The sequence below is a fragment of the Centruroides sculpturatus genome, unplaced genomic scaffold, assembly GCF_000671375.1.
Source record: "Centruroides sculpturatus isolate CEXI.00-Female unplaced genomic scaffold, Cexi_2.0 scaffold241, whole genome shotgun sequence".
Lineage (NCBI taxonomy): Eukaryota > Metazoa > Arthropoda > Arachnida > Scorpiones > Buthidae > Centruroides > Centruroides sculpturatus.
Window position 1 is genome coordinate 58,954 of NW_019384409.1, and position 27,960 is coordinate 86,913.

General features: G+C 27.2%; 1 protein-coding gene across 1 annotated transcript in view; it reads left to right on the plus strand.

The window, feature by feature from the left end:
* The window catches only part of LOC111618986, a 140,704-nt gene that overhangs the window by 56,757 nt on the left and 55,987 nt on the right, over nt 1-27,960 (plus strand). Inside the window, exons 8-10 of the mRNA XM_023360615.1 lie at nt 12,941-13,186; nt 23,929-24,054; nt 25,393-25,620. Coding sequence (XP_023216383.1) covers nt 12,941-13,186; nt 23,929-24,054; nt 25,393-25,620 — 600 coding nt within the window. The remainder of the gene's footprint in view (nt 1-12,940; nt 13,187-23,928; nt 24,055-25,392; nt 25,621-27,960) is intronic.

Below are 27,960 nucleotides of genomic sequence, written 5' to 3' on the forward strand. Positions count from 1 at the left end.
AAGTAAGTACAGTTTTAAAATGGGCTGCTACAGTGCTGCGGTTGGTGTTCTGCAAATGCGTGCTGTGTACCTACATCTGTTGGCTAGCCACTACAGAAGCATTCGTTCGTTTTACGTTTGTTTGTCTGTGTTTAAAATGCTTCAGACAATTAAAAATCCTTCAATTAAAATGCTTCAGACAATTAAAAATTGTGAAGTGCATGCAGTGATTCATTTTCTTAATGCAAAAGATGTGAAAGCAACTGACATTTATCAGCAGATTAGTGAGGTGTGTGGAAAAAACATTGAGTGTTGGTAAGAAAATGGGTTAGAGCAGGGGTTGGCAACCTTTGAGCAGTATTGTGCTGAACCTAAGTTATAGTGTTATTTCAGGTGCCAATATAATTCTACCAATTTTGTTATATATGGTTTCAAAATTGGTCCAGTTATAAAGGAATTCAAAAATTAATAATTAAAATTTAATTTTTACTACATTTCTATTCAATCAGAGTGCCACAGAAAATTGTCCCGCATGCTATAGGTTGCCGACCACTGGGTTAGAGCATTTAAAGATGGTCGTATTAATGTCCATGACGAGGAGCATAGTAGGTGACAGTCTGTCGTTACTGAAGACTTTGTGCAGAAAGTTGATGCAAAAGTTCAAGAAAACAGATGCTTTACTATTTTATCATTATCTTACAATAACTTTTCTTCAAGTTTCAAGGAGTGTTCTTTATGAAATTGTGACAAACACTTAAATTATCAGAAGTTGTGCTCATGATGGTACCCAAAATGCTGACAGAGGTGCACAAAACCAAACATTTAGCCAGTGCTTTGATTTTCCTTGAGTGGTATAGTGATGAAGGTGATGAGTTTTTAAGCCAAATTGTCACTGGCGATGAAACGTGGGTGGTTCATGTTACACCAGAATCCAAACAGTAATCCCTGGAAGGGAGGCATTCAACATCATCCAAGAAAGTCAAGTTCAAGCAAAAAATTTCAGCCTGCAAAATCATGTGCACTGTGTTTTGGGATAGGCAGGGGGTGTTGCTGGTGGATATTTTGCCTTGGGGTGACACAATAAATGCCGAGACACATTGTGAGACCTTAACTATACTGTGTTGTGCAATCCAAAACAAAAGGTGTGGTAAGCTTAGTAAAGTGATTTGTCTTGCTTCATGACAATGCCCATTCGCATGTGGCTCAATGAACACAAGACCTTATCACATCATATGGCTGGGAACAACTTGATCACCCTCTATATAGCCCTGATCTAGTGCCTTGTGACTACCACTTGTTCCTCCACTTGAAAAAACAAATAGGTGGTCAGCGCTATGATGGTGATGTCAAAATGTCTGTGCTGCAGTGGTTGGCAAATCGGGTGCCAGGTTTCTATGAGGATGGAATTCAGAAGCTGGTTGTAAGATATGATAAGTGGCCTAATATTGGAGGAAATTATGTTGAAAAGTAGATTAAGGTACAGGCTTTCATGTAAGAATAAAATTGTTTAAAAAATTGCACGTGTGTTTTTTTTAATATCAGAACAGTACTTACTTTAAAAACACACCTCATATATAAAGCCAACAGAACTTCTACCTGTATTAATTAAGGGACGCAGACTCTCTGTCTAATGTGTAGAAGAGTATGAGTTCTGACTTGACTGTCCTTTAATGGGACCTTCTACATTATTATTTTATTGTTGTTATTTTATATTGTTATTTATTTATTTTCATGTTATACTATTGGTACACCTCTTCCCTGTTGGTAGATAGTGCCGTCAAACATAAAAACGGAGTCATAGCATATGAGATGAGTGACTACAAGTATCTGCTGGTGTAGTGTATGGTCCTGAACTGCATTAAATAAAAAATCTCTAAGGAAGCAGAATGCTGGAGGGAGCTTCACCGAGGGGCACATAGACTTGAAGTCCAAGATTGTCATAAATTGTGGCGGATGAGGTCAGTTGGTTTATTTATGGTGTGAGGGTAGTCCTCCAGATGGGGGGGTTAGAAGGTTGTGAATAGCTTTCTCAAGCTTTCTTGTTGGTGACCTTACTTTGTCTACAATTGGGCATAGTTGCTGGCCCACTTTATGCATTTTTGCGTAAGCAAAGAGCATAGTGTATGTGTGGTGAATCAACTACAATGTCATGTAGTGCTAGGTGCTTGGCCAATTTAGAGTTAGCAAAACATTTGACCTTAGCCTGCAACTTGTCTACTACATTGTCTTTTACTTTCTCGCACATAGTATTATTGATGTGCTCTTTTAAACCCTGCTGGTAGGAGCTGTGCTTCGTGAGGACCAGTGTTTTGGACTTATCAGCTCTCATGAGAATAATTCCATTCTTTCGTATCCATTCGCTCATGTGTCTGTTTGTTCCTTAGCTCTATAATCTCCAGTTGTTCTCTAGTAGTTCTAACCTTTATTGAGGATATCCATCTGTAATACTCCTTCTGTGTGTTTGGGAGGCTGTTTATCAGGTGTTCCAAGTCTGGGATGGGGTATCCGGCCCTACACTTGAGCAGTGGAGGTGCAAAGGTCAGTCTATACTTGAGCATGTCTACGGTGAAGCTAGGTGGTTGTATGTCATCCCAAACAACAAAGGGGAAAGTGGGGCGCTGGTGGGTTTTAGGTATTTGGAATTCCAGCATCCAGTTCAGTTTCTTGCAGTACCAGTATTGCTCCCGCATGTTAATAGATAGGCACTCATAGGTGGGGACTAGCGTTTTCTCTGGCCAGTGTGTCTGGGTGTGTGTGGGATAAGGAGTCTTCGATTTCTATTAGCTCCTTCAGCTTAATGAAGATCATCTTCCTGGATGACTGGATGGCCATTGCCCATCTCATATGCTACGACTCTGTTTTTACGTATTATACTATTTTTGCCAAATTATATTTATTTTACTTTGTTGTATTTAAAATTTTATATTTTGCTCTATTATTCTGGTATGTATTGAAATAGATAGGTATGTATTGAACAATCCAAAAAAAAGTACCTATTTGAATAAATAGGTATTTTTATTTGGATTGTTCGACTTAAAAATGTTTTTCTTTCATTAAACTTTTTGCTATAGTTGATTTCTAAGATGTGAATTTATTTTTCTAATATATCATTTCTTTATTTTTTTATGTAAACAAAGATTATGAGAATTAAGATACTTTTATTAGATAGATAAAACTTTGTATTTGTACTATTGTATTGAATTGAATTTAATATGAAGCTCAAATAATTAGAAAAAATATTGCTTAACTTGTAGGTTACCAGTTCACAACCTTACTATGTCATCCTCAATTTTTACAATTTAATCATTTATTCCTATCATTCCTTTATATTAATAATAATGGATTCTATTCTGAACACAAATTGATTTTTATAAAAACATTTGTGTTCAGAATGTTCATTCATTCAAAGAATTTATTTTGGTTATCTGCAATCATATCTGCATTAAATTTCTTTGTCATACATAAATTTTCTATATAAAATGATTACATAATATTTTAATCATGATTTTTAAAAAATTATTTGAATAGCTAGAAAACATTTGACACAAATTATTTTAAATAAAACAATCATTTTTTAAAAAGTTCAGACAGTACTAAGATTACACATGGACTAGATGTATTTAATGTCTTTTGAGATGTAGCAAAAATGAAATTTTTAAATATGGTTGTTATATTGATTGAAAACTTGTCCTTTACAAAATTATGAAAATTAATGTAAGGTAGTAAAAGATATATTGTGATTATTAATACAATTAAAATATTTTTTCTTATTTAGGTGTTTAAATTAATTCTAAAAGCTGTTTATCTATTTTTATTTTTTTTTTTTTAGTAAATTAAAATTATTAACAAATTTTTGGATTCTCAACAATTGACTTAATTTTCCAAATTGATGAATTTTGAAATTTAGGAGTGGTAATGAGGATGACAACAACAGTAATAATAACGAAAACTGTGTAATAAATGTAATTTAGTAAAAATTTATTTAAACAAAAATTAATCATATATTTTTTCTATGAAAATTTATTTCTAAGTAAACTTTCTAGTCATTGGAGTTCAATGTAACAAGCCTACTGTGTTAAACTGTAAACTGAACCATTGTTTTTATTTTTAATTTTGTTTTGTTTGACTTAAAAAGAATATTTCAATTACAAAAATTTTTTAAAACTGGATATTTATATTTATATTTTGTTTGAGTTGAATTTTGGCTTTTTGGTATACTGAAAATTGCAGAATTTTTTTTCCGTTTAAAAATATAAGTTAAGTAAAATAAACTTTTATAGTGTTAAAGTTTGATGTTATGAAATATTAGATTGGTTTCTTAATTACTAATTAAAATCTGTACAAGTTTTTTAATTAATTTTTTTAAGGGTCTAGATAAGATTTACTTGTAAAGATTGCGTTATGAGTTTAGAGAGGAATGGCAGGTGGGTTATATTAACGAATATGCACCGCACCTGCTGCTAGAGACAGTTAAGCATGAATTATCGCAAATATCTCAAGGTTGTTTCATTTAAAAGTTGAGATAAATAAATGTTAAATTATAAAAAAAAAAGTAAGGCACAAGGATTTATTTAATATCCAAAAATTAAATTTCATACGTATAAAAATTGGGATTTATCTAATAATAATTTTTATTATAATCATTAAGCGAAAAATAACTTTACGGTCTTCCATTGTATATGGAAGGCGTGTCTTTTGAGTATAATAGCTTCGTTTCCCGGACCTTTGGGGAGATAATGTTAATCGTTGGTTAACAAATGTCCCGATAGGAACGCTGCTATCGCACATTTCTCTAAAGGTTCTTTGTGGAGTCCACATGATCGCGCCAAAGTCGATAGGGGACTAGAGCATACTGTGTTTATTTACTGTCTACCTTGTGCGGATAATATTGTAGGTAAGTAGGATTTCATATAAATATCTGACAGAGTTACAATACTTTAGCTTCTAGTCTTTTATCACTTAACAATAGCAAACGATGAATAACAACTTCAAATATATGTAATTGACAATCATCTATTATAAAGAAAAAACACTGTTCAAAGTCTGTTAATATAATATATGAGTAATTTTGAATAATAGAACGTGATACCATATAGCTAGCAACGATGAGGTCATAATCTTAAAAAAAAAAAATAAAACTGTTTGCGTGTAGATTTTTAGTACACTACTGGTCTCGTGGTTTCCAGGAAATGTGAGCACAACTTTTTTGATTATAGGGTAGAAGGTGACGTACGGACGTACAGTACGGTACCTGTAAAATTGTCGATAGTGAAAGAGTTGAGCGTGGAAGAAGGGGAGGGAATGGAACTACACCTACACTGTTGTTCCATGACGTTTAACGTTGTGGAAACTAGCATTATTCTGAATAAATTGGTTTTCGCTATTTCATTCTGTTCAATTTATACGATATATAAAATACGATACGAATATAGATTCTATTCAAATAATGAATTACAACAAAAGTATACATGATTTTATATGTATATAATTTTATTACAGATATAAATAAACTTTTTAAAAGCTTTATTTTAGTTTACAGGTAACTAAATTGATGATTTACATATTCTTGGATTAACATATTATTTAATACCAATAATAACAATACTTTCAAACAAAATTCCAACTGGTTCATCACCGAAAAACTAGAAATGTATATGTAAAGGCCGTGACTCACTTTAACCTATTTACTATTCATAGATCTGACAAACTTGTAAGGCAGTAGGTTCGACACTTCAGAGCACTTAGATTTGGATTGGATCCTACAACTACATATTTGTTTATGTCGTCGATCCCATTTCTTAGCCTAGTTTAAAAATGGTCCATCCCAATTAACAAGAATCAACGGTATGATTTTCCCTTAACACTTTGCAAACTTTCAGATCATTTATTAAAGCGAATGAGCGAGCAAACTTGATTTTCAGAACGATAAAGAATGCAGTCTCTGAAATAAATTTATCATTTCCTCCTGCGATTATACGATTGAATAGGTTCGTTGCGAAAGAAAAAAAAGTTATTTTAGAAAATTTTATAGTTGCTAAGGATTGGTAGATCAATTTGTATTAATATATTCTTTAACTCTTCAGCAGTTCAAAAAAGTTTTTGATTAAGGTTAGGATAGAAAGCTTTGATGTCTTTGTCCAGAGATTTCATGCAGATATAATCAATATAATGAATTACATAATGTAAAGAATATCTACTAATTGTTTTACAAAACAATCGCCTGCTATAAAAGGTTTCGTAAACTACAGGTAGGCAAAGGTCGCGTGTAAAGTTTCTTGAATGATTTTCCCGCCCTGGGAAAGAAGCCAGGTAAAAGAAGTTCATTGCATTGTACTTTATACTAGTTACATTTGAAAGATAAAATGGCAGGTAGATGTAGTGCATATTTATTCATAAATACTAAACTGAAATATAATCTTATTTAACTAGTTGCGTTTTTGAATTTATTGCACATATTAATTTAATAAACTCAATTTGTATATAGCTGTTTAGGTGTCGATTTTCTAAATTACGATAACAATAATTTTATAACCTATTTGAAGCTGACTCATAGACTTGGTGACTCATTGGAATTCTTTCAAAAGTTGCTATAAAACTTAAGAATGCAAACTTAGCGATGGTGTTTGATTGACATGAATGAAATTTAAATTTTTTAAACGTAACGATTTCCAACTTCGAACTTTTTTTTTGTTTTATATATATATATAATGCAAATAAAGTGAATTAGTGTTTGTTAGATTATTTTTATTTTATTAAATAAACTGTTTCTGTATTTTTGAATCCAAATTTGTTTTTAGAACAGTTAATTATTATTATTATAGGAAAATCTAATTAAAAGTTTAGTAATACACAAATGCGAAGCTCGAATAAATACGTATTAGATGCTTTATTATTAAAAACGTTAAAGAAACAATACTGTCAGATAGACTTATAGAAGACATTTTTCAGAATTCTTAAATTTAAACAAATTTGAATTATTTTTCCTTTGTAAGCTATAAATAAATAATTATTTTTCTTTTTGTTATATATATATAAAAGTAAAAATACAAGTAAAATCATTTTCATTGTGCTTTTCTTAAGATTTTACGTGAAATTTTTTTTCCTTCTCCTCCTTATTCTGTACGATAGTTATGATTCATTATCCATGTTCATGTATATTTTAAAGTGACCCAATTAATATGATTGTATCTCTCTTTTTCTGGTAATAAATAAATGCGCCTAGATAAAAAGATTGAATTCTCAACAATAAACTAGGTAAATAATAATCTTAATCCATTATTTGGTTTCTTTTATACGGTGGAAAAAGTTTTTCCTTAAGATATGTTTGATTTTTAACTTTTTAGAATAAACTAAGACAATGGAATATTTAATTCACTGAAAAAATTATCCGGTTTTGTAAGAAGTCAAATATCGAACGTCATTATATATTCAGCTGTTCAAAGTTGTTTGCAGATCGGAGACAATCAAAATAAGTTATTGTGAAATAATAGAAGCTGAATTTAGTTAATTGAAATGTGTTCTGCAATATTTAACTGTGTAAATAACATATACGTATAGAAATTTTTAGTTAATCAAGGTGATATTATTTTGTTAAAAATTAAATTTTAATGGTGATGAAAAAAATTAATGATCATTCGAGTTGATTTTTTAATAACAAGTGGTTTTAGAAAAAAAAAATTTTTTAAATTTCTACTCTATACTGTATATATATAATTTATTTTATCCATAATATAATTGTCGTGTTTAGAAACTTAAATCTTAGAGTGAAGCCATATCAAATAAAAATTTTTAGCCTTGGCGAGCATAAAACATTATCCTAGAGGAGCAGATGCGATTTCTGTCACCAGCTGTACAATGAATGTTTGTTGTGTTGTAACGAACGCTGTTTAAAAGTGGACATTTGTTTGTTATATTTTTATTGCTATTAATTATCATTGAATTCAGAAAAGCATTTTTATTCTGGTTTCGTTAAGTATCATTTGATATAAGACAGGTAAGACTTATCAAAGATTTAGGCTAAATATATATAAATATTTTACATACATAAACAATACATAGTAATAGTATAATTATTACTTCATAATAATTATTTTAAAACGTAATTATTTTTTTAATATTATTTATTAAATGAACAACCTCTATCCCATCTTGACATCTAAAGAGGAGTCACAAAAAAATGTATGCATATTTTGAGTCCGTAATTTAGTAACATCTTTTCTTTTTCAGGTAAAAATTAGCCTTAAATGTGTATAATCTAATTTTGATTTTTGATATTCACTCTAGATTATAAAATTATTAAATTAAAATTTAGGAAATAAACAGAAATTATTAACAATCAGTGTGTTGTATTTCTTTGTGACACTGCATACAGTTTTCTGTTCATGTATTGATAGTATTTTATAGTGTTTCATTTATAATGTACGATTGTTCTGGGAATATAAATATACTGTAACTTTTAGGTCTGTTTTTTTTTTCTTTTCTTTCGGCAGATGAATGTAGATCATGGCCGGAAATGGAAGAAAACTAATTCAAAAATCATCTAAATTTGTTAAATAGGACTGAATTTATAACACCCCCTTAGTACCTCTGTGTGAGTGGTCCTGAGTTGTTTTATTTTCTGATAAATCACATAGTTGTATACTATGCAGGAGGTCTTATATATCACCACCATACTAAAAGATGAATTTATTTAAATTTTATTTAGCTTATGTTTGTTTATTATACGATTCCTTTACAGTATTTTTTACGATTTACTTCAATTTTAAAATGTTAATAGATTCTCCATTAGAATAATTTATTTTAATATAAAATAATAATTATAGGTAATATTGACGTGTTTGATACCTTTGGTCATTGATGCTTGTATGTATTTCTAAACAAAGGAATCGTAAATAAACATTAAGAATACATATATTAAGCATTGATTTTCAACATGATTTATAGTGTAATTATATAAAAACATATCCGTTGTATACAGTATATATTGTCAATTTTGTGTGAAAACTCAATAACACGAGCAAATTGAAATCTTTTTCATATTTTAATATGGAAAGGATTTCACTATATTTGGCTTTACTCTAAGATGTAATGGTTTATTTTTAAGCTTAGAAATGAACTTTTGACTTTTAAACAAATAACCGAAATTCTCTTAAATGAAGTCATTTCATGTTTTCCTTTGATAGGTTTGTGAACTATCAAATACGATCCGTAACGACTATCTGGAGCAAATCTTGTCAGACTCAAAAATAGATTGAAGGTCAAATTTTAAATTTTACTGCTCAATTTGTTTTCATAAATCAATTAGGAAAAGAGTTTCTTGATACCGTTATATCCTTCAAACAAGAATTCAATTTTTTACAATTAGGCTTATAGCCTACACTAAAAGAATAGAATATTCGACGAACAAATATAAGTATTGCTGATATCTTTATGTTTACGTTATTAATAAATTCAGTAAAGTTTACTTTTAAAAAAAGTTTGTTTTTTCATTATATTAAATAAGTTATGAATAACAGATTTTTGTGTTTAATTTCGTGTTATTTAATTCAATGAATCAACTGTGTTTAATATATTCAGTGGAGTTTTTAAATTTTAACTGGAATATAATTTGATATTAAAAATTTGTTTCTTGCGAATAAATAAGTTTAAAATATATTAATTGGTATAATTCAATTCTAAAGTAAAATTATTATTTAAAAAAAACTACTAATAGAGAGATTCACAGAAAAGATCAAATGGTTCCAAATTTACCATTCTTTTTATATCAATGATTAGAACAATTATAAAATTAAAAAATATTATGTTAATTACTTTGCTTAAATACTCAATATAAATTACAGAAAAAGGCTATTTTTCGTTGTTACGTGCATTTTCGATTTTAGGAACAAAATATCAGTCTGAAAACTTTAATACTTGAAGATGCCAATTTACAGTGACAATAATTTTATCTTCTAAACTGCAAGTGACAATTTTTCCTTTTTATTTGCATTTATAGTAAATATGAAGTCAATTTCCACGTTGCTTCCAGTTTAAATTAGGCAATTCCGTATTCTTTAAATTTCAGATCGAGACACTCAAAATTTGATCTCATTAGAAACTTTAAAGTGGTTTGAATCCAACTTAAAATATATCGAAATGATAAAATTTCGTCTTTAAATATTTGAAATTTAATTAATCTATTCGTGTATAATATAAATTCGTTTACCAATGCTCCATCATATTATATATATAACTTTGAGTCGTGTTCATCATCGATTAACATCTTTAAATATATCCAATAAAATTGAAGAATATAGAACGATATGTACGATAAAACTGTGTAACAAATTAATTGTATATCATAACAAATGTTTGATAAAATTTTTAACACACTAATAAATAGATTTCGTATTTTTGGCTTATCTTTTTAACAGATTGAGATAAAATCGGTATAAAAACTCTGAATGACATCTCTTAAATGAAAATCGAAATTTCACTGTTCTGTAATCGTTCTGAAACATTGAATTGTGGAATGTAGAAACAGTTCTTTTGCTTCGTGAACTTCGACCGACAGATGTTTAATTAAAATTGTAATAAATGTTTTATTGATGAATTGTTGTCCACAATGGACTAGTCCTTTTGTGTGTAATGATATGAAAAATTGTTGCGTTCAATATTTCGGTCGTTTTGATTGGCAAAAATGTTTTTAAAAAGTTTCACGCCCTACCGTTTATCAAAAAATTGACCTTCATTCCGGCCATCGGCTCTAAGCATCCACATAAAACACTTTGCTTTACATTTCCCTTTTGTATTGAAACAATAACTTATTTTGCCCTTCGCTGCACTTTAAAATTATATTTATTTTCCCACAGGAATAACTTCGGGAAAAAATTGGTCATAAATTTTACTTCGGTCTGAATTTGATATTTTTAGTGACTATCAGAAGTACGTTTTTGAGCAGGTGTAAAAAATCGAGAGACCAGACAATAAAGATGGGCCTCCTACATATATTTCTATGGAGTGGGCGGATATTTCGTATCTCCTTTGTAAGTTTCATCGAGGGAGGGCTTTTTTTTCTTTTTTGGTACGTCTCTATGACTACCCCATTGACAGCGTTCGGTTCCTGGAGGTCTGTAAACTCCCCTATTGAGTCAGGATGTTGTTTCTTTAAAACTGTTTTTTGTTTTGTTTTGTTTTTTGACGTGCAGCCTTGGTGATTAAATACTCATTGCTTAGATTTATTATGTATCTTCATAAATTTTTATTTAATAAAGTATGCATTGTACCGTATGAAATGTTCGCAATAAAAATAAATAAGCATTGTGAATTTTATCATATCAATCATATATATAACGTCTTATAACTATTATTATAGCATTAATACGTAAAAAAACACGTAACAGCTTAAATCATGTTCTGCATTAGTCTCAACTTTACGATAGACTTATATTTTCCAGGGGTTTTATTCAGTCGCAGTGGAACTGTGAAATATTTAGAAGTAATAACTTTTTTCGGTTAGGAGGTAACTCTTTTAAGACAACGAATTGAGATACATGAAACTAGAAAAATGCGTTCAGGTGAACGAACGTATCCGTTCCGGACGATGGATCCTTCGGTCATTATCTACTTGGTGCAAATCATTCGGGTGAGAAGTGTTGTTTATCCCACACGTTAAATTTTACAATCTGCTTCGCATATGCCTATTTAACGAATGCGCAGTTTTATAACTCCGATTTTTATTTTTCTTAGTAGTTCTCGTACAGAGTAGACAATACGGTAAGCAACTCTGTATGAACGAAATTCTGTGAATATTGAAGTATTTAGAACAGTTTCATTAACGGAAATAGTGTTCAAAATTTAGATTATATCCTTATAATATATGTATGTGTGTAGAGAGTTATATGAATAGTCTAAATTCAATGAAATGCTTTGTGGCAACTAAAATATTAAAATATCGATTGTTCTCATTTCGATCGCGGTTTTTCCTAGTAACACGCTGTTTTATTTAATAGTGTATTGTGAATAGTAATAGCCAGAACCAAGTTTATGGCCATATTTCATTTTCCTACATAAAACTTTTCAAATAAAAAATTACATTTTCACCGCAGTTAATTAGTAAATATCAATAAAATCGGCAGATAACTTGGACACATGATTAAACGTCGAACTTTCCAATTGAGAATATTATTTTACGTTTAAATTCGTAAATTTAGGGTAAACTCGTTTCAAATAATAAAAGGGAAATGTAATTATTTAAGTAGGTTTATTCCACACTTTAATTATATGCTATTTTAAAAAGGTAGTAGTAGTATGTATAATATACATAATTTTCCAGATGGTACGACTGCTTTCCTGTCATCCATATATGGCGGCAGTTTGTATCGTAAATTATTTTTTAATTATATTAGAAATACAAAATCATATATTTTTTTAGTCATTTTAACAACTTTAATATAAATAAAAACTTGTTTCATCGAAAATTTTAGCGTTGTCTATCATACACTTTTATCCTCCGATGATTAATGTTGACAATGCATCGCTTATCAATTATTCGATGTTCAAAATATAAACTGGATGAGGTAATACGCGTATATTATTATAATTACATAGTAAATGATTAAGCTTTGTTATAATAGAGCTTCCACATGGCCGAAATTATATTTTCACGAACATATTATTAAATTTTAATCGTTTTCGTTCGTTCCGTTCGATTGCAATTAGTAATAGAGTGAATTATTGTTACTTTTTTCTTCTATAATTATAGGTGATTACATCAGTTATTTAGTTATATTTCTTTGTTAATATCGTAATTATAAATTATTTTAAAAACTAATCTGCATTCATATTATCGCGTCGTAAACACGTGCTAAAACTGGTCATGAAACTAAAATCATGACGAAGTTAAGGTCAAGTTTCTTTGAAGAGAACAATGTTATCAACGATCTTTATTTGCCATATAATTATAATTTTTATTTTTGGGTAGGCACTGCAAAAGAAAATCGAATCGAGAGGAAAATACGTATCTGCTCTATTGAAATCTTGCGATCGCCTTGTAAGTTGTCGTGTGGATGACACAGGGCCCCCTCTGAGTTGGGATGCTCATCACATTAGAAAAGTTGCTTCCAACTTGGAAAAGAGATGGCATGCTTTGTGGCTAAAATCCCTGGAAAGACAATGCTTGCTTGAGGAATTTCTTAAAAAATATAGATCTGTGAGTATATTTTCTGTTTGTATTTACTTTATTTTAGTAATATGATGATGATAATATGTATTAGTTTTAGTTTTTTAACTGATTATGTTAAGTATATTATTAATTTTTTTTGTTTATTTCTCTGAGAAGTCAAAAATAGTGTGCTTTATTTCTAAGTAAAATTAATATTTACTTTGTAGTTTTTCATCTTTTTTTATTTGATGTAAACTGAATGATAGTTTAATACTTTTTTTTAAAAAACTTTAATTTATTAATTTTCAATTATGTTAGTTTTTGATGTGTTTCATATATATAAAATTTTAAATAATATCTTAAATTTTATTATATTCTCTCTTAAAATATTAATATAATTTTTAATTTTATGAATAAATTAAATAAAAAAAGAAACTATTGTTCAGTAAGTTACTATGAAAAATATTTGTTAATCTTACTGTTTTTTTTTTTCATAAAGATATGTAAATTTTTTTGCATAATTATTTTTAATTATATGTAAATTAAATGCAGTAATTGAATAAAATAAAAATTTCTTTATTATATAATAGATACATTTACCTAATTTGAATAGGATATATGATTGCTTTTACTGTATTTTCTTTGCTCAAATCAAATTTTAATTTTTTTACTTAAAGTAGTTATTTTAAGAAATCCATATTGGCATAAGAAAAAAGCAAATGTTAATTTTAAAATGATTTAAAAATTTGAAAAAAATAAAGTTAATAATATAAATTTTAATCTACATCTTTATAAATATATATTTATTAATAATCATTTCAAAATAGCAATAGAGACTTAAATATTTTAACATGATATGAAATATATTGTGTTAGATAAGTTTCTTGACCTGCTTGCACCTGGAGTGCATTTTTGCCTTAGGCTGTTGAGTCAATTTAATGATCACATTAGTGAGGTAAATTTGTAAGAGTTCAGATGTTGCCTATCCCTTGAGGGTTTGGAACAAAGCCAGTCATGAAAAGCCAATTTCTCCTTTTGAGCATAATGTAATATATAGTCATGATGGATAGTATCAAAATTTCAGCTTAAAATGTTAATTGAGTAGAAGTCAAATTATCTATTTAAAAAATGATTATGTAACATTTATTGACATAGTTAAGTTGTATGTAAATAAAAAAAAAGTAGGAAATGTTTTTAATAGTCATGATTGGTCATGTTTGTTTAAAAATAAATATGACTGTTCAAATGATATTTCTGTAGATAAATATCTTTATTGCATTTTGTTGAAATTTTATAAATTATCATTATTATGCCTGTTGCATATATCACTTTCAATTATATCATTAAAATTTAAAAAATGCACACACAAATACATATCTATATTATTTATTTTTGAAACTAAAAGAAAATTATGATTTTGGCATATTTTGGTAAGCGTATCCTAAATAATACATTATTTATATAGTTTGTCTAGAAAAATGAAATTCCTTTTATATAAATGTTATTTGTATATACAAAAATTTTAAGTTCCTGAAACTTATTTTTTAAAATAGTTTTTATCCTTTTTTTTTAAATTCATATAATTCCTCATGTAGAAATGATACCAGTTATGCTCCATTCCATTCTTATTATGCCTTTAGCTATACAAAGAATAAATTATCTCATCAAGAAATAAGATTTTTCACTGTAAATGATAGAAATCAGTGGAATTTTTTTAAATATCAGATATGAGTATTATACTAGTATTTAACATTTAAATCATTTATATAAATCAAAATAGCAATTACTGTGAATGTGAATGTAAAAATATTGATCTATTTGTTTTCTATATAATAGATTGATTTATAATTTTAAGCATTTTCATTATTTTTGAAAGCTTTTAAAATTTTAAAATACTTAATGAGAAAAATAGCTTAATTCATGTAATTTTATAAACACTGTTTCATTAAAGTTTAGTTTCTTAATTCTTTTAAAACATGATTGTTTATCTCCAATATTTTACTTGAAACTCTTTTATCTTTTATCTTAAAGTTTTAATTAAAGTAACATGGTTATCTTATCACTAAATTTATCAGCAGATAGATAAATTTAGTCTTACAGATAATTTACCAGTAATTGTTTATTAACTAGTAAAATTTATTTGCCAGTTTATCCAAATCATCCTGTAATCAAGTATATTGTGAAAATTATTTTAAATTTAATATCTTATAAAACTCATAGTAGTAAGAAATCAGTGTCTTATTGTAAGGAAAAAATTCTATAATAAACAAACTGTAAATTGCTTTATGGATTACTACCTAAAAGTTACTGTCAGTCAGTTTAGTTTGATTTTATTTTGTCAATTTTGTAATCTTATATAAATAAATTTTGTCCTAAAAATTTTTAAATATAATAATTTATTTATTTTGTAAATTTTAAAATCAAATTTTTTTCATTCAAAATTTAATATGCTAACACACTACAAAGTTTTATCCTTTTTTTAAATTTTAAATGTATATGCCACTCAGCAATTTAAAAATAAATACTTGTTCTGTTTAAAAATATCTAGAGAAGAATTATTGTATGGTTCATCTGCACTGGTTAATTTATATACTAGTAGCCAAAAATATTGCAAGACATGAAAATTTGCCTTATTTGTAACTTGGCTTTGAGTTAGATGCTAGAATCATAGTATTATATGATTTTATTCTCATATCAAAAGGGCATTAATTGAACAGAAAATAAATTGTGTTACTTTATTAATATTCATGAAAGAACAGTTTTAAAATTATTGTATATTGTACTGTAACATTAAACAAATTTCATATTAGCAGGAATGTTACACAAGCCCATTTCGTAGATTTAAAATGAGTCCTTAATCAATTGGCTCACCTTTAATCTTAATAATTGCTGCAACTTAGTAAAGTTTGATGTTTGAACAGAAATTCTTAATATCTATTTATCACAAACTTATGCTGTTTAACAATGTTAATTTATTGCCTATTATTCCTACTTAATAAGAAACTAAGTTGAATGTCACAATTTTATTTTATTGTTAATTAATATTAAAGGAGTTTTAGAGAAACTTAACATTTCAGATATACTTTTTGCCATAATTTTTTTCATTGGACATGAATTTAATTTTTCTTATTGAGTAGCACCAAAGTTGACATTGACATTTATAAACTATAGAAATATTAATTAAATAGTTGAATTTGACACAGGGTTTTACTAGCAATANTGACAACAACAGTAATAATAACGAAAACTGTGTAATAAATGTAATTTAGTAAAAATTTATTTAAACAAAAATTAATCATATATTTTTTCTATGAAAATTTATTTCTAAGTAAACTTTCTAGTCATTGGAGTTCAATGTAACAAGCCTACTGTGTTAAACTGTAAACTGAACCATTGTTTTTATTTTTAATTTTGTTTTGTTTGACTTAAAAAGAATATTTCAATTACAAAAATTTTTTAAAACTGGATATTTATATTTATATTTTGTTTGAGTTGAATTTTGGCTTTTTGGTATATTGAAAATTGCAGAATTTTTTTTCCGTTTAAAAATATAAGTTAAGTAAAATAAACTTTTATAGTGTTAAAGTTTGATGTTATGAAATATTAGATTGGTTTCTTAATTACTAATTAAAATCTGTACAAGTTTTTAAATTAATTTTTTTAAGGGTCTAGATAAGATTTACTTGTAAAGATTGCGTTATGAGTTTAGAGAGGAATGGCAGGTGGGTTATATTAACGAATATGCACCGCACCTGCTGCTAGAGACAGTTAAGCATGAATTATCGCAAATATCTCAAGGTTGTTTCATTTAAAAGTTGAGATAAATAAATGTTAAATTATAAAAAAAAAAGTAAGGCACAAGGATTTATTTAATATCCAAAAATTAAATTTCATACGTATAAAAATTGGAATTTATCTAATAATAATTTTTATTATAATCATTAAGCGAAAAATAACTTTACGGTCTTCCATTGTATATGGAAGGCGTGTCTTTTGAGTATAATAGCTTCGTTTCCCGGACCTTTGGGGAGATAATGTTAATCGTTGGTTAACAAATGTCCCGATAGGAACGCTGCTATCGCACATTTCTCTAAAGGTTCTTTGTGGAGTCCACATGATCGCGCCAAAGTCGATAGGGGACTAGAGCATACTGTGTTTATTTACTGTCTACCTTGTGCGGATAATATTGTAGGTAAGTAGGATTTCATATAAATATCTGACAGAGTTACAATACTTTAGCTTCTAGTCTTTTATCACTTAACAATAGCAAACGATGAATAACAACTTCAAATATATGTAATTGACAATCATCTATTATAAAGAAAAAACACTGTTCAAAGTCTGTTAATATAATATATGAGTAATTTTGAATAATAGAACGTGATACCATATAGCTAGCAACGATGAGGTCATAATCTTAAAAAAAAAAAATAAAACTGTTTGCGTGTAGATTTTTAGTACACTACTGGTCTCGTGGTTTCCAGGAAATGTGAGCACAACTTTTTTGATTATAGGGTAGAAGGTGACGTACGGACGTACAGTACGGTACCTGTAAAATTGTCGATAGTGAAAGAGTTGAGCGTGGAAGAAGGGGAGGGAATGGAACTACACCTACACTGTTGTTCCATGACGTTTAACGTTGTGGAAACTAGCATTATTCTGAATAAATTGGTTTTCGCTATTTCATTCTGTTCAATTTATACGATATATAAAATACGATACGAATATAGATTCTATTCAAATAATGAATTACAACAAAAGTATACATGATTTTATATGTATATAATTTTATTACAGATATAAATAAACTTTTTAAAAGCTTTATTTTAGTTTACAGGTAACTAAATTGATGATTTACATATTCTTGGATTAATATATTATTTAATACCAATAATAACAATACTTTCAAACAAAATTCCAACTGGTTCATCACCGAAAAACTAGAAATGTATATGTAAAGGCCGTGACTCACTTTAACCTATTTACTATTCATAGATCTGACAAACTTGTAAGGCAGTAGGTTCGACACTTCAGAGCACTTAGATTTGGATTGGATCCTACAACTACATATTTGTTTATGTCGTCGATCCCATTTCTTAGCCTAGTTTAAAAATGGTCCATCCCAATTAACAAGAATCAACGGTATGATTTTCCCTTAACACTTTGCAAACTTTCAGATCATTTATTAAAGCGAATGAGCGAGCAAACTTGATTTTCAGAACGATAAAGAATGCAGTCTCTGAAATAAATTTATCATTTCCTCCTGCGATTATACGATTGAATAGGTTCGTTGCGAAAGAAAAAAAAGTTATTTTAGAAAATTTTATAGTTGCTAAGGATTGGTAGATCAATTTGTATTAATATATTCTTTAACTCTTCAGCAGTTCAAAAAAGTTTTTGATTAAGGTTAGGATAGAAAGCTTTGATGTCTTTGTCCAGAGATTTCATGCAGATATAATCAATATAATGAATTACATAATGTAAAGAATATCTACTAATTGTTTTACAAAACAATCGCCTGCTATAAAAGGTTTCGTAAACTACAGGTAGGCAAAGGTCGCGTGTAAAGTTTCTTGAATGATTTTCCCGCCCTGGGAAAGAAGCCAGGTAAAAGAAGTTCATTGCATTGTACTTTATACTAGTTACATTTGAAAGATAAAATGGCAGGTAGATGTAGTGCATATTTATTCATAAATACTAAACTGAAATATAATCTTATTTAACTAGTTGCGTTTTTGAATTTATTGCACACATTAATTTAATAAACTCAATTTGTATATAGCTGTTTAGGTGTCGATTTTCTAAATTACGATAACAATAATTTTATAACCTATTTGAAGCTGACTCATAGACTTGGTGACTCATTGGAATTCTTTCAAAAGTTGCTATAAAACTTAAGAATGCAAACTTAGCGATGGTGTTTGATTGACATGAATGAAATTTAAATTTTTTAAACGTAACGATTTCCAACTTCGAACTTTTTTTTTGTTTTATATATATATATAATGCAAATAAAGTGAATTAGTGTTTGTTAGATTATTTTTATTTTATTAAATAAACTGTTTCTGTATTTTTGAATCCAAATTTGTTTTTAGAACAGTTAATTATTATTATTATAGGAAAATCTAATTAAAAGTTTAGTAATACACAAATGCGAAGCTTGAATAAATACGTATTAGATGCTTTATTATTAAAAACGTTAAAGAAACAATACTGTCAGATAGACTTATAGAAGACATTTTTCAGAATTCTTAAATTTAAATAAATTTGAATTATTTTTCCTTTGTAAGCTATAAATAAATAATTATTTTTCTTTTTGTTATATATATATAAAAGTAAAAATACAAGTAAAATCATTTTCATTGTGCTTTTCTTAAGATTTTACGTGAAATTTTTTTTCCTTCTCCTCCTTATTCTGTACGATAGTTATGATTCATTATCCATGTTCATGTATATTTTAAAGTGACCCAATTAATATGATTGTATCTCTCTTTTTCTGGTAATAAATAAATGCGCCTAGATAAAAAGATTGAATTCTCAACAATAAACTAGGTAAATAATAATCTTAATCCATTATTTGGTTTCTTTTATACGGTGGAAAAAGTTTTTCCTTAAGATATGTTTGATTTTTAACTTTTTAGAATAAACTAAGACAATGGAATATTTAATTCACTGAAAAAATTATCCGGTTTTGTAAGAAGTCAAATATCGAACGTCATTATATATTCAGCTGTTCAAAGTTGTTTGCAGATCGGAGACAATCAAAATAAGTTATTGTGAAATAATAGAAGCTGAATTTAGTTAATTGAAATGTGTTCTGCAATATTTAACTGTGTAAATAACATATACGTATAGAAATTTTTAGTTAATCAAGGTGATATTATTTTGTTAAAAATTAAATTTTAATGGTGATGAAAAAAATTAATGATCATTCGAGTTGATTTTTTAATAACAAGTGGTTTTAGAAAAAAAAAATTTTTTAAATTTCTACTCTATACTGTATATATATAATTTATTTTATCCATAATATAATTGTCGTGTTTAGAAACTTAAATCTTAGAGTGAAGCCATATCAAATAAAAATTTTTAGCCTTGGCGAGCATAAAACATTATCCTAGAGGAGCAGATGCGATTTCTGTCACCAGCTGTACAATGAATGTTTGTTGTGTTGTAACGAACGCTGTTTAAAAGTGGACATTTGTTTGTTATATTTTTATTGCTATTAATTATCATTGAATTCAGAAAAGCATTTTTATTCTGGTTTCGTTAAGTATCATTTGATATAAGACAGGTAAGACTTATCAAAGATTTAGGCTAAATATATATAAATATTTTACATACATAAACAATACATAGTAATAGTATAATTATTACTTCATAATAATTATTTTAAAACGTAATTATTTTTTTAATATTATTTATTAAATGAACAACCTCTATCCCATCTTGACATCTAAAGAGGAGTCACAAAAAAATGTATGCATATTTTGAGTCCGTAATTTAGTAACATCTTTTCTTTTTCAGGTAAAAATTAGCCTTAAATGTGTATAATCTAATTTTGATTTTTGATATTCACTCTAGATTATAAAATTATTAAATTAAAATTTAGGAAATAAACAGAAATTATTAACAATCAGTGTGTTGTATTTCTTTGTGACACTGCATACAGTTTTCTGTTCATGTATTGATAGTATTTTATAGTGTTTCATTTATAATGTACGATTGTTCTGGGAATATAAATATACTGTAACTTTTAGGTCTGTTTTTTTTTTCTTTTCTTTCGGCAGATGAATGTAGATCATGGCCGGAAATGGAAGAAAACTAATTCAAAAATCATCTAAATTTGTTAAATAGGACTGAATTTATAACACCCCCTTAGTACCTCTGTGTGAGTGGTCCTGAGTTGTTTTATTTTCTGATAAATCACATAGTTGTATACTATGCAGGAGGTCTTATATATCACCACCATACTAAAAGATGAATTTATTTAAATTTTATTTAGCTTATGTTTGTTTATTATACGATTCCTTTACAGTATTTTTTACGATTTACTTCAATTTTAAAATGTTAATAGATTCTCCATTAGAATAATTTATTTTCAATATTTATTTTAATATAAAATAATAATTATAGGTAATATTGACGTGTTTGATAGTTTTGGTCATTGATGCTTGTATGTATTTCTAAACAAAGGAATCGTAAATAAACATTAAGAATACATATATTAAGCATTGATTTTCAACATGATTTATAGTGTAATTATATAAAAACATATCCGTTATATACAGTATATATTGTCAATTTTGTGTGAAAACTCAATAACACGAGCAAATTGAAATCTTTTTCATATTTTAATATGGAAAGGATTTCACTATATTTGGCTTTACTCTAAGATGTAATGGTTTATTTTTAAGCTTAGAAATGAACTTTTGACTTTTAAACAAATAACCGAAATTCTCTTAAATGAAGTCATTTCATGTTTTCCTTTGATAGGTTTGTGAACTATCAAATACGATCCGTAACGACTATCTGGAGCAAATCTTGTCAGACTCAAAAATAGATTGAAGGTCAAATTTTAAATTTTACTGCTCAATTTGTTTTCATAAATCAATTAGGAAAAGAGTTTCTTGATACCGTTATATCCTTCAAACAAGAATTCAATTTTTTACAATTAGGCTTATAGCCTACACTAAAAGAATAGAATATTCGACGAACAAATATAAGTATTGCTGATATCTTTATGTTTACGTTATTAATAAATTCAGTAAAGTTTACTTTTAAAAAAAGTTTGTTTTTTCATTATATTAAATAAGTTATGAATAACAGATTTTTGTGTTTAATTTCGTGTTATTTAATTCAATGAATCAACTGTGTTTAATATATTCAGTGGAGTTTTTAAATTTTAACTGGAATATAATTTGATATTAAAAATTTGTTTCTTGCGAATAAATAAGTTTAAAATATATTAATTGGTATAATTCAATTCTAAAGTAAAATTATTATTTAAAAAAAACTACTAATAGAGAGATTCACAGAAAAGATCAAATGGTTCCAAATTTACCATTCTTTTTATATCAATGATTAGAACAATTATAAAATTAAAAAATATTATGTTAATTACTTTGCTTAAATACTCAATATAAATTACAGAAAAAGGCTATTTTTCGTTGTTACGTGCATTTTCGATTTTAGGAACAAAATATCAGTCTGAAAACTTTAATACTTGAAGATGCCAATTTACAGTGACAATAATTTTATCTTCTAAACTGCAAGTGACAATTTTTCCTTTTTATTTGCATTTATAGTAAATATGAAGTCAATTTCCACGTTGCTTCCAGTTTAAATTAGGCAATTCCGTATTCTTTAAATTTCAGATCGAGACACTCAAAATTTGATCTCATTAGAAACTTTAAAGTGGTTTGAATCCAACTTAAAATATATCGAAATGATAAAATTTCGTCTTTAAATATTTGAAATTTAATTAATCTATTCGTGTATAATATAAATTCGTTTACCAATGCTCCATCATATTATATATATAACTTTGAGTCGTGTTCGTCATCGATTAACATCTTTAAATATATCCAATAAAATTGAAGAATATAGAACGATATGTACGATAAAACTGTGTAACAAATTAATTGTATATCATAACAAATGTTTGATAAAATTTTTAACACACTAATAAATAGATTTCGTATTTTTGGCTTATCTTTTTAACAGATTGAGATAAAATCGGTATAAAAACTCTGAATGACATCTCTTAAATGAAAATCGAAATTTCACTGTTCTGTAATCGTTCTGAAACATTGAATTGTGGAATGTAGAAACAGTTCTTTTGCTTCGTGAACTTCGACCGACAGATGTTTAATTAAAATTGTAATAAATGTTTTATTGATGAATTGTTGTCCACAATGGACTAGTCCTTTTGTGTGTAATGATATGAAAAATTGTTGCGTTCAATATTTCGGTCGTTTTGATTGGCAAAAATGTTTTTAAAAAGTTTCACGCCCTACCGTTTATCAAAAAATTGACCTTCATTCCGGCCATCGGCTCTAAGCATCCACATAAAACACTTTGCTTTACATTTCCCTTTTGTATTGAAACAATAACTTATTTTGCCCTTCGCTGCACTTTAAAATTATATTTATTTTCCCACAGGAATAACTTCGGGAAAAAATTGGTCATAAATTTTACTTCGGTCTGAATTTGATATTTTTAGTGACTATCAGAAGTACGTTTTTGAGCAGGTGTAAAAAATCGAGAGACCAGACAATAAAGATGGGCCTCCTACATATATTTCTATGGAGTGGGCGGATATTTCGTATCTCCTTTGTAAGTTTCATCGAGGGAGGGCTTTTTTTTCTTTTTTGGTACGTCTCTATGACTACCCCATTGACAGCGTTCGGTTCCTGGAGGTCTGTAAACTCCCCTATTGAGTCAGGATGTTGTTTCTTTAAAACTGTTTTTTGTTTTGTTTTGTTTTTTGACGTGCAGCCTTGGTGATTAAATACTCATTGCTTAGATTTATTATGTATCTTCATAAATTTTTATTTAATAAAGTATGCATTGTACCGTATGAAATGTTCGCAATAAAAATAAATAAGCATTGTGAATTTTATCATATCAATCATATATATAACGTCTTATAACTATTATTATAGCATTAATACGTAAAAAAACACGTAACAGCTTAAATCATGTTCTGCATTAGTCTCAACTTTACGATAGACTTATATTTTCCAGGGGTTTTATTCAGTCGCAGTGGAACTGTGAAATATTTAGAAGTAATAACTTTTTTCGGTTAGGAGGTAACTCTTTTAAGACAACGAATTGAGATACATGAAACTAGAAAAATGCGTTCAGGTGAACGAACGTATCCGTTCCGGACGATGGATCCTTCGGTCATTATCTACTTGGTGCAAATCATTCGGGTGAGAAGTGTTGTTTATCCCACACGTTAAATTTTACAATCTGCTTCGCATATGCCTATTTAACGAATGCGCAGTTTTATAACTCCGATTTTTATTTTTCTTAGTAGTTCTCGTACAGAGTAGACAATACGGTAAGCAACTCTGTATGAACGAAATTCTGTGAATATTGAAGTATTTAGAACAGTTTCATTAACGGAAATAGTGTTCAAAATTTAGATTATATCCTTATAATATATGTATGTGTGTAGAGAGTTATATGAATAGTCTAAATTCAATGAAATGCTTTGTGGCAACTAAAATATTAAAATATCGATTGTTCTCATTTCGATCGCGGTTTTTCCTAGTAACACGCTGTTTTATTTAATAGTGTATTGTGAATAGTAATAGCCAGAACCAAGTTTATGGCCATATTTCATTTTCCTACATAAAACTTTTCAAATAAAAAATTACATTTTCACCGCAGTTAATTAGTAAATATCAATAAAATCGGCAGATAACTTGGACACATGATTAAACGTCGAACTTTCCAATTGAGAATATTATTTTACGTTTAAATTCGTAAATTTAGGGTAAACTCGTTTCAAATAATAAAAGGGAAATGTAATTATTTAAGTAGGTTTATTCCACACTTTAATTATATGCTATTTTAAAAAGGTAGTAGTAGTATGTATAATATACATAATTTTCCAGATGGTACGACTGCTTTCCTGTCATCCATATATGGCGGCAGTTTGTATCGTAAATTATTTTTTAATTATATTAGAAATACAAAATCATATATTTTTTTAGTCATTTTAACAACTTTAATATAAATAAAAACTTGTTTCATCGAAAATTTTAGCGTTGTCTATCATACACTTTTATCCTCCGATGATTAATGTTGACAATGCATCGCTTATCAATTATTCGATGTTCAAAATATAAACTGGATGAGGTAATACGCGTATATTATTATAATTACATAGTAAATGATTAAGCTTTGTTATAATAGAGCTTCCACATGGCCGAAATTATATTTTCACGAACATATTATTAAATTTTAATCGTTTTCGTTCGTTCCGTTCGATTGCAATTAGTAATAGAGTGAATTATTGTTACTTTTTTCTTCTATAATTATAGGTGATTACATCAGTTATTTAGTTATATTTCTTTGTTAATATCGTAATTATAAATTATTTTAAAAACTAATCTGCATTCATATTATCGCGTCGTAAACACGTGCTAAAACTGGTCATGAAACTAAAATCATGACGAAGTTAAGGTCAAGTTTCTTTGAAGAGAACAATGTTATCAACGATCTTTATTTGCCATATAATTATAATTTTTATTTTTGGGTAGGCACTGCAAAAGAAAATCGAATCGAGAGGAAAATACGTATCTGCTCTATTGAAATCTTGCGATCGCCTTGTAAGTTGTCGTGTGGATGACACAGGGCCCCCTCTGAGTTGGGATGCTCATCACATTAGAAAAGTTGCTTCCAACTTGGAAAAGAGATGGCATGCTTTGTGGCTAAAATCCCTGGAAAGACAATGCTTGCTTGAGGAATTTCTTAAAAAATATAGATCTGTGAGTATATTTTCTGTTTGTATTTACTTTATTTTAGTAATATGATGATGATAATATGTATTAGTTTTAGTTTTTTAACTGATTATGTTAAGTATATTATTAATTTTTTTTGTTTATTTCTCTGAGAAGTCAAAAATAGTGTGCTTTATTTCTAAGTAAAATTAATATTTACTTTGTAGTTTTTCATCTTTTTTTATTTGATGTAAACTGAATGATAGTTTAATACTTTTTTTTAAAAAACTTTAATTTATTAATTTTCAATTATGTTAGTTTTTGATGTGTTTCATATATATAAAATTTTAAATAATATCTTAAATTTTATTATATTCTCTCTTAAAATATTAATATAATTTTTAATTTTATGAATAAATTAAATAAAAAAAGAAACTATTGTTCAGTAAGTTACTATGAAAAATATTTGTTAATCTTACTGTTTTTTTTTTTCATAAAGATATGTAAATTTTTTTGCATAATTATTTTTAATTATATGTAAATTAAATGCAGTAATTGAATAAAATAAAAATTTCTTTATTATATAATAGATACATTTACCTAATTTGAATAGGATATATGATTGCTTTTACTGTATTTTCTTTGCTCAAATCAAATTTTAATTTTTTTACTTAAAGTAGTTATTTTAAGAAATCCATATTGGCATAAGAAAAAAGCAAATGTTAATTTTAAAATGATTTAAAAATTTGAAAAAAATAAAGTTAATAATATAAATTTTAATCTACATCTTTATAAATATATATTTATTAATAATCATTTCAAAATAGCAATAGAGACTTAAATATTTTAACATGATATGAAATATATTGTGTTAGATAAGTTTCTTGACCTGCTTGCACCTGGAGTGCATTTTTGCCTTAGGCTGTTGAGTCAATTTAATGATCACATTAGTGAGGTAAATTTGTAAGAGTTCAGATGTTGCCTATCCCTTGAGGGTTTGGAACAAAGCCAGTCATGAAAAGCCAATTTCTCCTTTTGAGCATAATGTAATATATAGTCATGATGGATAGTATCAAAATTTCAGCTTAAAATGTTAATTGAGTAGAAGTCAAATTATCTATTTAAAAAATGATTATGTAACATTTATTGACATAGTTAAGTTGTATGTAAATAAAAAAAAAGTAGGAAATGTTTTTAATAGTCATGATTGGTCATGTTTGTTTAAAAATAAATATGACTGTTCAAATGATATTTCTGTAGATAAATATCTTTATTGCATTTTGTTGAAATTTTATAAATTATCATTATTATGCCTGTTGCATATATCACTTTCAATTATATCATTAAAATTTAAAAAATGCACACACAAATACATATCTATATTATTTATTTTTGAAACTAAAAGAAAATTATGATTTTGGCATATTTTGGTAAGCGTATCCTAAATAATACATTATTTATATAGTTTGTCTAGAAAAATGAAATTCCTTTTATATAAATGTTATTTGTATATACAAAAATTTTAAGTTCCTGAAACTTATTTTTTAAAATAGTTTTTATCCTTTTTTTTTAAATTCATATAATTCCTCATGTAGAAATGATACCAGTTATGCTCCATTCCATTCTTATTATGCCTTTAGCTATACAAAGAATAAATTATCTCATCAAGAAATAAGATTTTTCACTGTAAATGATAGAAATCAGTGGAATTTTTTTAAATATCAGATATGAGTATTATACTAGTATTTAACATTTAAATCATTTATATAAATCAAAATAGCAATTACTGTGAATGTGAATGTAAAAATATTGATCTATTTGTTTTCTATATAATAGATTGATTTATAATTTTAAGCATTTTCATTATTTTTGAAAGCTTTTAAAATTTTAAAATACTTAATGAGAAAAATAGCTTAATTCATGTAATTTTATAAACACTGTTTCATTAAAGTTTAGTTTCTTAATTCTTTTAAAACATGATTGTTTATCTCCAATATTTTACTTGAAACTCTTTTATCTTTTATCTTAAAGTTTTAATTAAAGTAACATGGTTATCTTATCACTAAATTTATCAGCAGATAGATAAATTTAGTCTTACAGATAATTTACCAGTAATTGTTTATTAACTAGTAAAATTTATTTGCCAGTTTATCCAAATCATCCTGTAATCAAGTATATTGTGAAAATTATTTTAAATTTAATATCTTATAAAACTCATAGTAGTAAGAAATCAGTGTCTTATTGTAAGGAAAAAATTCTATAATAAACAAACTGTAAATTGCTTTATGGATTACTACCTAAAAGTTACTGTCAGTCAGTTTAGTTTGATTTTATTTTGTCAATTTTGTAATCTTATATAAATAAATTTTGTCCTAAAAATTTTTAAAT